Source organism: Rhipicephalus microplus, chromosome X (assembly GCF_043290135.1).
Source record: "Rhipicephalus microplus isolate Deutch F79 chromosome X, USDA_Rmic, whole genome shotgun sequence".
NCBI classification, from domain to species: Eukaryota; Metazoa; Arthropoda; class Arachnida; order Ixodida; family Ixodidae; genus Rhipicephalus; species Rhipicephalus microplus.
The window spans coordinates 75,350,667-75,363,606 of NC_134710.1; the positions used below are offsets into that span (position 1 = coordinate 75,350,667).

The 12,940-nt window shown below is 43.7% G+C and overlaps 3 protein-coding genes across 7 annotated transcripts in view; 2 read left to right on the plus strand and 1 right to left on the minus strand.

The window, feature by feature from the left end:
* LOC119175959 (Phosphoseryl tRNA kinase) overlaps positions 1-12,940 on the minus strand; it is a 119,099-nt gene that overhangs the window by 77,255 nt on the left and 28,904 nt on the right. The window lies entirely within an intron of this gene.
* fbl (pantothenate kinase 3 fbl) lies at positions 3,279-6,268 on the plus strand. 5 transcript variants are annotated; one of them, XM_037427041.2, is made up of 5 exons: positions 3,331-3,412; positions 3,977-4,099; positions 4,235-4,350; positions 4,432-5,441; positions 5,499-6,268. In XM_037427041.2, exons 2-5 carry the CDS (start codon positions 4,089-4,091, stop codon positions 5,550-5,552), a joined length of 1,191 nt encoding a protein of 396 aa, XP_037282938.1. In that variant the 5' UTR covers positions 3,331-3,412; positions 3,977-4,088; the 3' UTR covers positions 5,553-6,268. The 5 variants fall into 5 exon arrangements, with proteins under 5 accessions (XP_037282937.1, XP_037282938.1, XP_037282936.1 ...); XM_037427040.2 differs by lacking the exon at positions 3,977-4,099 and having other exon boundaries at positions 3,279-3,412; XM_037427039.2 differs by having other exon boundaries at positions 3,332-3,412; positions 3,977-4,350.
* Positions 10,350-12,940, plus strand: part of LOC119175964 (uncharacterized) — a 51,742-nt gene continuing 49,151 nt past the window's right edge. Inside the window, exon 1 of the transcript XR_012886837.1 lies at positions 10,350-12,208. The gene's annotated coding sequence lies outside the window, so the exon portion shown is untranslated. The remainder of the gene's footprint in view (positions 12,209-12,940) is intronic.

Below are 12,940 nucleotides of genomic sequence, written 5' to 3' on the forward strand. Positions count from 1 at the left end.
TTTTCATAAAAATTAGCATGCGCACAATGCATTCAAAATTACGGGTGTTAATTCCTGCGTCACCGTTCATCTAATCTATCGAGTTACTGGGAGATGCACGTCACCATCTTAAAAGTATAAATTTTCAACGCCCGTCTTTAGAGCACTGTTGAAAAATAGCGAAGAAATATTTTATGCTGCTACTATTATTCGATATTGTTGGGGACGTAGTACTTGAAGCTGTGTGCACATGTGGTATTGGTAATGCGTTGTTATATATTTTTAAATCTACGCAGCGCCGACGGAAATGTGTGGTTGCCAAAAACTTGGGCAACTATGAAAAAAAAAAGAAAAAAAAAATGCATTAGCCGTTGCTGCACGTCCGTTGGCAGATACAGTGAACTAGTTGTTACTGAGTGTGCAGGGGCAGCCCGAACAACACGGTGCATTTTCGATAGTGACCAAGATAAAATGCCTTTATAACAATGTGCTCTTCCCCTGCAGATTAGACAGACACAAAAAAGTTTCTCTGAAAGCTGGCCGCTCCTCATGATGGTACGCACGCTGTTCGTGAACTCGAAGTACCCGCGATGTGAACGGTGATAATGCAAGGAAGGACACGCGAGATAGATGTCAATTTTCCTTGTGGTTCAGAAAGAAGCCCCAAATAGACCATTTATTTTTGAAATGCTGTGTATATAGCGCACGATAACTTGGGTGGGTGCTAGTAAACAAAGGTATCCCAACTAATAGCAGTCACAGCGCAAGAACCGCTTAGCCTAAAGCACGAGAAGCGGCCTTACCCGTGCATCCAGTAACAAACATAGTGCATAGTACACAGAGTAAACCAAATAAAACAGGTATATAATTGTGAACGTACAGAAAGTTTTATTCACTTCTAACGTCGTAAACAGCGTCGTCTTTCACTTGCGAAACGCACTTCGCTCTGACTTATTATGAGCGGGCAGCTGATTAATTGTCCCTCTTATACAACCCAAACACACCAAGTCTGCCAGTACGAGACCCTCGTTCAATGAAATAAGGGAAAGAAGTGTATACCTAAGGGCTCGTTTTTCCGTGTTTTAACACAATATTAATGAGATATAACAGACAGTAATGCCAAGGAATGTGCAGGGGAAGTTATTAAAACCAATGGAATGTAAATAAGAAGAAAGAAAAGTGGATGAAAAAATTACCAACTGTGAGCAGGAATCGAACCTACGACCTTCGAATTCGAAGTGGTTAGAGCATCGAACGCGTAATTCGAAGGTCGTAGGTTCGATTCCTGCTCACAGTTGGTATTTTTTTCATCCACTTTTCTTTCTTCTTATTTACATTCCATTGGTTTTAATAACTTCCCCTGCACATTCCTTGGCATTACTGTCTGTTATATCTCATTAATATTGTGTTAAAACACGGAAAAACGAGCCCTTAGGTATACACTTCTTTCCCTTATATATATATATATATATATATATATATATATATATATATATATATATATATATATATCCCCGCAAACGAGTGAGGTAGGTTTGCCCCCCTCGCGAAAGAGTTGGTACGCCACTGGTCTTGTACCAACTCAAGAAGGTTACGGTAATTTTCGCATCGCCATCGGTGTCCAGTGAAATCCAGGCACCAAAGTACCCTTGTGCGAGTGCGGTCGGACGATGTAAGCTCACGGACATTTCCCGTCCAGCCATGTTCTGCGGCAGCGCCAGCTGTTAGTTATGCCTGAAATGATGAAACGTCACCGCGTCGTCTTCCAGCGCGCGCGGGCTGATGGGATTGGATCACGCGCCATTGTCGATCGCCGCGGTGGCGTGCACTTGTGTCGTGGCCGGCCTAGGCGAACATATGACACCGCACGCGTGGTGCCGAGATGAACGTATGCCACCGCAAGAGTGCGCAAAAAGCGCCACTGGTGCCACGCGACGCGTCAGAAATCGACTAGCGTGGCTAGAGCACCGTGCGCTAGAGTGGCCTAGCCCTAGCACGGCTCGCCTCCTTCTCGATGGCACCCGTTGCGCATGCGCGAGCCATCGCAGCATGCCCAACATTGCGAGGAGTCCCCTGCTCTTCCCTACTCCCGCCTTCACAAAATGTGACGTAACGGCCTCTCCTCAGTTTATTCCTGTAGGCGCTGCGCCGTGCTCCCTACCAGGTGCTATTCTGGACATTTTCAAATTCCGCCATGTTGTCAAATTCCGCCATTAATCGATGATAATTGGCCAAGTGAGCTGCTACGACCTCTCTGATTGGCTTAAAATGCCGCCTTGCGAAATTTGACAATATGGCGGAATTAGACTGTGTCCAGCACGGAGGAAGGAAAGGACCTTTCCTTCCTCCGTGGTGCCCAGAATAGCACACTTGGGCTGCAGAAATCAGGTGCCTTCTTCTGACCCCTACCATTACCAGTTTATTGCTTCCTCCATGATCTGAGTCATCGGAGCTACGTACAGGCAAAATCTTCGAGAAAGTCTTTTGTAGATTGTAGATTATTTATGGCTATAGTGTATTGCTACTTGTGGCAACAATATATGCGTGTGGAATGTTTAAAAAAAATTAAAGAGGGGGGGGGGATTGACACAAAGCATGGTTTCGCCAAACTCAGAACGTTTTATTTTTGCGAAGCAACACTGTAAACAAGCGTTTTTTACACGGAGGAACTCCGTGGTTTTTTACAAGTTGCAATAAATTTTAGTTGAAGTTAAATTGGTTGTTGACTCTCTTATAATAAGTTGTGATAAAAATAAAATTACTAAAACTATGACCATGACTTATTTTAGCTATCTCAACATATTATATTTTCTTTACGTAGTGCGTGTGTAGCAAGGAGGAAAAAAAATTGCTGGAGTGGAAGCTGCCAGCAGAAGTGAATGCCTTGCCAGCAGAAGTGAAGCCAGCTTTTGCCACTGCCAAGGTGTCGGGAACATGTTAATGTCGTAACATGTTAATGTTAGTGTCGGGAAAAGGTTAGAACACTGGCAGTGCCCACTTAGAGATAAAGTGACTTTAATATATTAGCGTAAATTCTACGTTAGTTCCATACTAAAAGATAGTTGTTCCCGACGAAATAACACACAAAAACGAGTATAAGTGACTGAATTTTCCAAGAACGTTTCCTCCAACTAGAGGCTCTCTAAGGAAAACTAGTACCACTACGACGCGCTATGTGACCCGAAAAAGTTTCCGCATTACACTCGTTGGGCGTGCGAGAAAAACGCTCTGTTCTTAATCGCTGAACGGTGGTAGTGTAAAAATGTTCTGTGGTGATATTTTTATAAGCCCCTAGTAAGATGGCCGCGGCAGCCGCCATTTTGCCAGAGGCACAGCTTCACTTCTATGGATGATTTCCACTCCAGCATTTTTTTTTTTAAATCCTCCTTGGTGTGTAGTGTCTCGAAGATGGTGGCCTAACTTTTGTCGTCTGGTAAGGAGTCTCTGTTAAAACACTTCTTTTTTCCTCGAATTCATCGTGAAACTCAGCTAGACCTTGCTTGAGCGTCAGTCGATGTCACTTCATGTATCTTGAAGCCTTCGATGCGTCACATGATGTTGCTACGATGTCTCGAAACACTCTTGTCGGCTTGTGAGCCGAATTAATCGGCGAGAATGCATATGTAACGTTTCAGAGGAAACTGCTACCAATTGATTGGTTTTCCTGTCCCGATCGAGAACCGCAACTGACGCTATTTTATCCGATTTCAGTACAGATTGTCTTCACGCACTTCGTGCGACGTAGCATGTTTGTGTTGCGATCGCCCCCTCATTGCGAGCGCAGTGTTGTGGGGAATGGTGGCCCCGTATGTACGTACAAGGAGGTTACCCCGTGAGGAAGTATTGGGGCTAGTGGCCATTCGACCCCTGCACTGGCACGAGGAAAAACCTTGAAAATATTAGTTACGTCACTCGAAGCAGCCTTGAGTGCAGTCCCACGTGGCTTGCGTATAATCTTCCATCTGCTACGTTTTCTTTACTTGCTTTTTTTTTACAGCTTGAAGGGGAAACTCTTCTCATCCGAGAAGTCGCGAAAGATCGCACGATTACCAGTTTGCGTCGGGCTGCCCGAGGAAGCCGCGCGTGGACCTTTTTTTTTCCGGGACGTCATGAGTTTGTCGTAAGCTTCACTTTCGCTGCCAGCAGGCTTGCACGTTATTCGCGAGCGAGCAGTCTTGACGACAACGACGACGAGCGCGCGCAAGGGGGCTTTTTTGTACCTGTCGATGGACATGAATGAGGATTTGTGTTGCAGAGACTGGCCAACAGCCACACCGAGGACTGGGCTCGATTCGGATGGCAGGAGAGCGGCCATGGCCAGCATAAACGGGGACACGACGGCTACCGCCCGGGTGCCGTCACCACAGCCGCGTGAGTCGCACGTTCTATCTTGTGTGTGTGACAAATGCATGCGTGTGTGACAAATGAGTTATGCATTTGCTTTTTATACAGCAATGCCCTGGTTTGGCATGGACATTGGAGGAACATTAGTAAAGCTGGTTTATTTTGAGCCCGCGATCGAAGATGGACCAGCAACTACAGAGGCTCTGGAACGTATCAAGCACTACTTGAAGAAGAATGCTGCGTATGGGCAGTCAGGCAAGCGAGATGTTCATTTACAGATGGATGGTGTTGAGGTCGGTGGCATCGAGGGTACGCTGCACTTCATTCGTTTCCCTACAAGTGAGATGCCTCGTTTCTTGGAGCTAGCCAAGGCGAAGGGAATTGCCAGTTTAGCCTCTACAGTGTGTGCTACAGGTGGTGGAGCTCACAAGTTTGAAAATGATTTCCGCACTCAGGTGGGCCTTGGTCTGCATAAATTTGATGAAATGGACTCCCTGATTCGTGGTATACACTACATGGAAGCCCACAACAGTCGAGAGTGCTATTACTACAGCAGTCCTATGGAGCGATGTGTCAAAATGCCGTATGACTTCAGCAATCCATACCCTTACCTTGTTGTAAACATTGGCTCAGGGGTGAGCATGCTAGCAGTGAGATCGCCTACCGAGTATCACCGCGTAACTGGCACTAGTCTCGGCGGTGGCACTTTTCTTGGGCTCTGCTGTCTGCTGACTGGTTGTGAAACTTTTGAGGAGGCTATTGAACTTGCCCAGAAAGGGGACAGCACTCATGTTGACAAGCTTGTGCGCGATATCTATGGTGGCGACTACCCCAAGTTTGACCTACGTGCCGACACCGTGGCTAGCAGTTTTGGGAACATGAACTGCAAGGCTCGACGAGATGCTGCCTCGCGGGAAGACCTTGCCCGGGCAACACTGGTTACCATCACCAACAACATCGGCTCCATTGCTCGCATGTGTGCCATCAACGAAGGCATCTCTCGTGTCGTCTTTGTGGGCAACTTCCTGCGGGTCAATCCCATTTCAATGCGCATGCTGGCATATGCCATGCAGTTCTGGTCCAAAGGCACACTTAAAGCCCTTTTCTTGGAGCATGAGGTAAGACATTGCACCTGTACTGCAGGACCCTAAACACTGACAAATCTTACATTGCAGGGCTATTTTGGTGCTGTTGGCTGCCTGCTGGAGCTGATGAAGGCTTGTAGCTAGCCACACATTCCATGCTGCCATGGTGTGGCACATTCCTGTGATATAGGCAGCCCTTTGTCAAAAGCTGGCCTGGTTTGACTGCTGCCAGATGGTATCCACTCTGCTCCCTACACTATGCTGTCACCAAGCGGCTTGGCACACTGGTTAGGAGAACCTCTTTCAATGTGATCTTCACCAGCTTGACGCACAACACCTATGATCCAGCTGCCAGCCATCTTTTGGTGGCATTGGTGCTATGCTGGCCTTGGAAATGGACAGATAGTTTTTATCTGTGCCTCAGGTTATTACTGCATAAGCTCCTTCAGGGAACAGTGCTTTTTGAGTCTCTGAAAATCCCACATAGTATTCCAAAAGGTGTTCTCTCTCCACTTAACATTTGGGTGTGTGTTTTAAAGGCGGCTTTAGGAATCGACGTATTGTCAATTTCATACTTTTATAGTGTCATCTTTTTGTTGTCCACAACTTTTACCTATTAAGGAAAATTATTCATTGTGGGATTAGGCAGAACTTATTGTGACTCTTTTCTAATATTAAAATTTCTGCCTTTTATCCCACAGGAGAGTGCAAACAAGGTGTTCTTTAAAAAAAAAAAGAAAAGAGAACTACTTGCAATGACCACACAAGTGCCATGTGATTATGGCAATTGTGAATGTTCGATCAAAGGATAAAAATATTAAGTGTATGTTCAAAATAAAAAAAAAAGTTAAACAGCAAAACTGTGTTATGTGTGAAAAATATCAGGCTATGATCAATCTTGCTGTGAAAGTAAGGTTTCAAAACATCCTTGGCAGCAACCCATAAATGCTGAACAGTGTTTTGTATCAGTAGTACAAACCTAGCATTATTATTGTGTGTTTATGTTCTACACAAGTTTACCCTATTCATACTGGAAAGCAATGGCTCCACATTAAATTTACCACTGGCATCAATTGGGAAGAAAATACTTTTAACCATCAGTTTCTCCCATGTTTATCACTCTGTGCCTAAGTCTGACCAATACATATGCTGAAATCATTCACACCTCTACTGCATCACCTGTGCCAAAGCTTTGCACAACTGCTAAATCAAGATCTATAATAGACCCTTTTCATAATTGTAAAGCTGGCTTTCCTGCTATGCAGTTTGCCCTACTAATGGCAGCTAGTCACTTTCTGCAAACGGAGTGTTCAAGCGCAGTTTACTTGCACTAAGACATGGAAAATGTAGGTTTAGATATCTCGACATTAATGAACGTAATAGATGAGCCCCAGCGTGTTTAACGAGGACCTGGTCTCCATTTGAAGTGGGACAGATGCCGCCATTAGTAAGGCAAAGATGCAGTGCCGAGAAGCGCACTTGCGAATTATGAAAAGGGTGTATGACAAGCACATAGACATCATTTATGCTTGCAAAATGACACTTGTGACCATAAAGCTTCCGTGCCGGCATGTGTGTCATAAGAACAGCACTTCTGCCTCGAGTAATGTCCACTGAGTCAACTGCAATATTTATAGTTGCCATGATAGTGTAGAAGGAAAATTTCACTGTGTGCACAAATGCATATGCAATACATTCTTAATAGAGCACTGCCAGAAAATTTGTCTGATTTTTAAATCTCTGTTGGAATTGCTTGAGCCTGTAATTACATTATGCTGCCTCAACTCCCTGGGATTGCAACAAATGTGTTAAATTTAATTGCATTCAATATGGTACCATGGAGTCTTGCGTCACTGAAACCTGTTGTGGTGGTTTTGTGGTACTGGATACTGTAGCCAGTGCACACATGCTACATCAACAAGCTTTTAACGTGACAGTGTTAAAGAGCTTGTTTTGCAGAAATTCCAGCGTCAGTGTCGGCATCGGCACCATTAGTTGTGAGCAAAAAATGATAATTTTGTGCGTGACCAAAATAATCAAGATAGATGCAAATAAAATAAATAATAAAAATTCTGGGTCTGAGTGGGTATCGAACCTGGGTTAGCTTGCATGGCAAACAGATGTTGCATCACACAGCCGCGCCTCTGCTTGTGAAAACAGTGAAAAGAACTTCCTCTGCTTGGAAATGCAGTGAAAGTAACTTCCATTCTTTACAAACACGTGCCCTGTGTGCATGCTTCATATAACACAACATGAAATATTACAGTAATAATGCTTGGTACAAGCTTACATTGCCATCAGGTGTCGGAACGTGTGAATATCACTATGACTTCATGGTTTAAAGCAGGTATTCCCTTAAAAGGGCCCTGCGACACTATTTGAGCATGTATTTTTTATCACTTCTTCTGTTGCCGTGGAACTCGCAGATATCGTTGTGCAAATGGCAATGCTAAAATCGACGCTGTTATCATTTTAATTCACGGGACAAACTACCTTGATTCCAGATTACGGCGACACACATTGGCTAGTTCTGTTATGGGAAGCGATGTCATGTCATGTGACGTGACAACAAAGAACCTTAGCTTTTTATTGGCTTGACGTGACAAATGGCATGCAATATTACTATGGTGGTAGTTATGTTCGAGTGAATGCTAAAAACAGCAAAAACTCTTTTTACACTTTCTCAGAAAGAAATCATTCCTGTTTCTAAATGATGTATTTCAGAGCAACGAACACAACACGTAGCGTGCGAATGAGGCTATGATACGCCAGCAACTAAAGGTAGAAACGCTTGCCGCGTTTTTAGCGAGCCAAAAATGCGGCAGGCGGTGGGCACAGGCGTTGCCATAGAACGCATCTTGTAAGCAAGCCAAGAAGTGACCCCCGCCTAAAGCGTGTATGTGTGTCTTGCACTGTGTGACCATGGGAGCTTGGTTTGTAATAACCATGGTAACGATGCTGTCAAAAAGAGCGGTAGCAAGGTAATGTATGATGGCCACCATAAGGTGACATTTCCGACATGTCTTTGAAACACGCGCTGTGTTTGTAAGCGGTCTTTGACATCAGCAGGCGAGTGAAATGCGAAAGGAAACGTTTCTCGTCATCTGCTCGAGTTTTGAATTTTGAGGACTCAATTTCACTTTCCTTGCACCAATTCCAGTCATTCTTGTTGCACTCATATCAGTAATCATCGCGACACATGTTCTGGTGCTAAATAAAGCTGTCGCAAAAGTGTTGCAGGTCCCCTTTAAAGCGACGTAGAAGGGCTGTCCCAAAAGTGTCACAGGGCCCCTTTAACACAGTGCCGCTGTCTGTCTCCTTCTTTTCTTGTCCCTCGTTATTGGCGCTGTTTTTTATGTGAATCATGTCTTACCAACTCGCCCAAGCAACCACGTTAGCCCCTTTAAAGCCACGTAGTGGATGCATAGCAAGTTTGAATAGATTTCTTGCACCATGTGTCTGAAGTACCCACTCTGGACAGGATATCACTGTCACTTTCAACTCTGAAAGGCAAGGCTTAAGGGTCCCCCATTTTTTTTTAAAACACTTTCCAACAAAACTCAAAGCATGCCAGCCATTGTAATATCAGTGAATGAGCTTTCATATATTATACATTATACTTTCTTGTAATGTTACAAGGAAGTGTAATGTGTAATAACTTCCTACCTCATTTCAAGGCGTGAAGTAGTGTGACAGCACTGTTACTAGTGTAGGCAAGCCTGGAAATATAGCGCATTGAAGTTGCTTCAGACTTATTTGCATTTGAATTAATACTTATAGCATACTTGCTCTGGTACTGTGCTGGCTGTCTTCTACCCAAGCACTGAACTGTATGAGACGTTTTCATGCAGTTATTGTGCATTCATTACTCTTTTTGGTTACAGCCTAGAAATAACTATATGCTCTGCCTACCAATTGCAGCTCTCCTGTCTTTTACCTTGATATGTGACTCATGCCAGTTAGTTTTTTTTTTTTTTTTTGAAGCACATATACTTGCTCTTGGCTAGTTTGATTATTAGAAAGCCAAACATAAAAACCACAGTCAGTATAGCACAATAAGATGCGGTAACCGAAATGAATAGATGGAAACTGATGCAAACTAACAACTGACAGAAAATAAATGTAACAGTAAAAAAGTAACAAACTTTACAGAAAGTAAAAGCTTGTATTTTCTGGCTAAAATGTTAGTTTTGGCTGTGCACTGATGTTACTATCTTTGACAAATATGTCATAAAGTTTTCTATCTAAAACCAGCACTATAAACGTATCTGTATTGTAAAATTTGCCTGTTAAATGTGCAGGAGTGCTTGACATCAGAAACATGAGCAAAGGTTATTAGACAAATTATTTTTGCATGGGATTGCAATGGCTGTGGACAGAGTTTATGTAGTATTTCTTAGGTTGTAACCAACTTTCAGTAACACAACTGTTAAAGGGACTGTCTGCCATCCTTCACTGCTTTTCTGTTTTGTGTTGCAATAAAAAGCGTAGTATCTAAAGTGTCTAATCGTGCAGCGGTTTACATATAAATTTTTAAAACAGAATTTTTCTATTAGCGTGCGGTCTCCTTACATTGGTGGGTGAATGCCCACAACAATGGTCGATGGAGGCGATGTCAATTGTACTGCCAGTGGAAGGGGAAAACTGGAACCGTTTGCAGTTCTTGTGGGCTTCATAAAGGTTTGCTCATTAATAAAAAAAAACCTTAGTGGTCGTTAAGGCACGCACACACTTTTTGATTTTTCTTATGCATGTCGTTTTTGTGGTTCTCATGAGCGGCAGCAGACGCCATGCTCGTGTTTCTCCGCCGTTCGCAGGCAACATGCAGGCAAGCGAACTGACCACCGGCAGCGCCATCGGGCACCTCTTTGAATGCGTGAGAAAAAAAAACCAAAATTTAGTCTCTGGCGCAACCTGAAGGTCATTCAAGTAGGTAAAATGCAGTTATACATGCTTGTTTTTAAGCAAAAAGAACCAACCTGCCGGGATTGCCCCACCGCGGTGGTCTAGTGGCTAAGGTACTCGGCTGCTGACCCGCAAGTCGCGGGATCGAATCCCTGCTGCGACGGCTGCATTTCCTATGGAGGCGGAAATGTTGTAGGCCTGTGTGCTCAGATTTTGGTGCACGTTAAAGAACCTCAGTAGGTCGAAATTTTTGGAGCCCTCCACTACGGCGTCTCTCATAATCATATGGTGGTTTTGGGACGTTAAAGCCCACATATCAATCAATCAATCAACCTGCCGGGATTTCTTGTCCTACCAGTAGATTGACCACATCGCTGTTGGGTGATGCTAGCAGTCATTTTTTGCTGACTTTCAACATCAAGTTAAAACTATAATTCTTTTTTTTTTGTGAGACAAAAACATGCTCACTGCTGCTGATGTGATGAATGATTTTGTCATTTGCGCCACAATTAGAAACATTTTTCCGAGCAGTAGACAGTTCCTTTAAGGAGCTAGGAGAAACACCAAATTTGCTTTAAGTGTCTTAGAAGGCAATTTTCAAATATGCTCTATTATATTGGCTGTTATCGAACAAAACAAAACAAAAATTCAACAAACCTTCTATGTTTTGTCTTGGAAGCCCCAGTTATAAATAAAGTGTAGTCTTGTTATACATAAGATGTAAAGAATTCACTAGACCCTATTATCCGCGGTAAAAATTTATGATTTGATGGCGAGCTGGTGTGAAAATAGGGTGCACTACCCGTCTTGTGTCTTACGAATCTTTTTCTTGTGGCAAGTGTCATTTTTGTTTCTTAATACAGGTCAAGTTATTCCTTATTAGGGCTAATTTAAATGTTTTAGCAATTTTTTTCTGTGAAAACTAACAGAAATGTCCCATTTTATACACAATGTAGAGGTTTTATGAAATTTTTAGCCAGTTCAATGCCTAGTGATGTCAGGAAAATAGAAGTTATCAAGAATGCAGTGTGCTGTCTCATATAGGTTTTATTTTTGTCGTTCTTGGTGAAGAGCACAAGGGTTTGCGTGGTCTCGTAATTGCAAGTGGCTGCATAAAATGCAATCGGAAAGCTGGAACCCAATAAGCTGACCAATCTGTATGTGCTGTCACACCCGCCACGGTGGTCTAGTGTATATGGGTACAAATCTCAGTCGCCACGGCCGCGTTCTCGATAGAAACAAAAGTGCTCAAGGCCCGTGTACTTCGATTTAGGTTCTTGTGAAAGAATCCCAGGTGAATGAAATTTCTGGAGCCCTCCACTATGGCATCTTTCATAATCATATCTTGGTTTTGGGACATTGAACCCTATATATTATTGCTATTGCTATGCCATGCTTGAAACACTTTGCCACCCAACCACCACAGTTCTACTTTTATATATAGAATACCATTAGCGAATGACCCAAGTCAGTGTTCCCCACATAAAAGAATAACCAGAGCATGTTGCCTTAGTTCCTCAATACCATCTACCGTATTTACTCGCATAATTCACGCACTTTTTTTTTTTTTTTGCGGAAAACCGATGCAAAGTTAGGAAGTGCGAGAATCACGCCGGGAAAACTTTCCACGAAAACGCACAAAGCGAAAAAAAAAAAAAAACGAAGTGGCCGCAAATCGGGATTTTCACACCAGAAACTAACAGCAAGCTGTGAGAAGTACTAATTAAAATTGACCTCAACAATAAAAGCAGAGGTTCAACACAAGGCAAGATTTATTCGAAACAAAAAGTGCAAGCAGATAGTCGAGAATTAGAATACCATACGGAAAGCTTGTGGGCGTTGCGGTAGCGTTCGTCGCTCAACAGGAGCCCTCAAACCACGGAGGACCTCAAACGGTAAGCGTAGAACTTCATTATTGCGCTGATGGCTATTTAACAGAATCGTCTGCAGTTTCCCTTCCTCCATGGCAGTTTCCGCCTGACGAATTAAGTTTACCATCAATTCCAGTTTTAGGCACACGCAGACCCAACGCGTATTAGTAGCTTTCAGCTGCCGTCACAAGTAGCGAACACAAAACTCGTAGACTCCGAAGGGGCTACCGGCGGCCCTGTTGCCGTTGTTTAGTGCATAATCTATAACTTTCAACTTGAAAGCAGCCTTGTAGCTTCAGTATCGCCCCATATCGTGACAAGATTACCGACACAACGTACGAAACACGCCAAAACGCGCACTTGCCACTTGGTAGGTGTTCTGTGCTTCGGCTTGGCTTGGATTGAATCTCCGTGCAGTAATAGTACGCTTGATGCTTAAGAGATGGCGCGCGCTATCATAATTGAGCTGATCGCTTAGAAGAGTGTTCTGTGGTGTGGCAGCTTGGGCTAGTTTGTATGGCATGACGATAGTTATAGCGCGAGAACAAAACGACGACACAGAGACAAGTCTTTCGTGTCTTTCTTGTCCTTCTTGTCTCTGTGTCGTCGTTTTGTTCACGCGCTATAACTATCGTCGAGCTAATGGCGCTTTGCCCCGGCCCCGAGCGGTGTGAGACGAAAGGCGTGGGTAGCCAACAGTTGGGGTAGCGGAGAAGGCGACAGGCGGGAAGGAACAGGCGAGAAGGGAGGTCAGGG

What these genes read in the sequence shown, in the direction of transcription:
- fbl (XM_037427039.2), top strand. Translation starts at nt 4,206, where the DNA reads ATGGACATGAATGAGGATTTGTGTTGCAGAGACTGGCCAACAGCCACA. An exon ending in GGTGCCGTCACCACAGCCGC is followed by an intron (nt 4,351 to 4,431) that starts GTGAGTCGCACG and finishes CTTTTTATACAG; the next exon opens with CAATGCCCTGGTTTGGCATG. An exon ending in CCCTTTTCTTGGAGCATGAG is followed by an intron (nt 5,442 to 5,498) that starts GTAAGACATTGC and finishes CTTACATTGCAG; the next exon opens with GGCTATTTTGGTGCTGTTGG.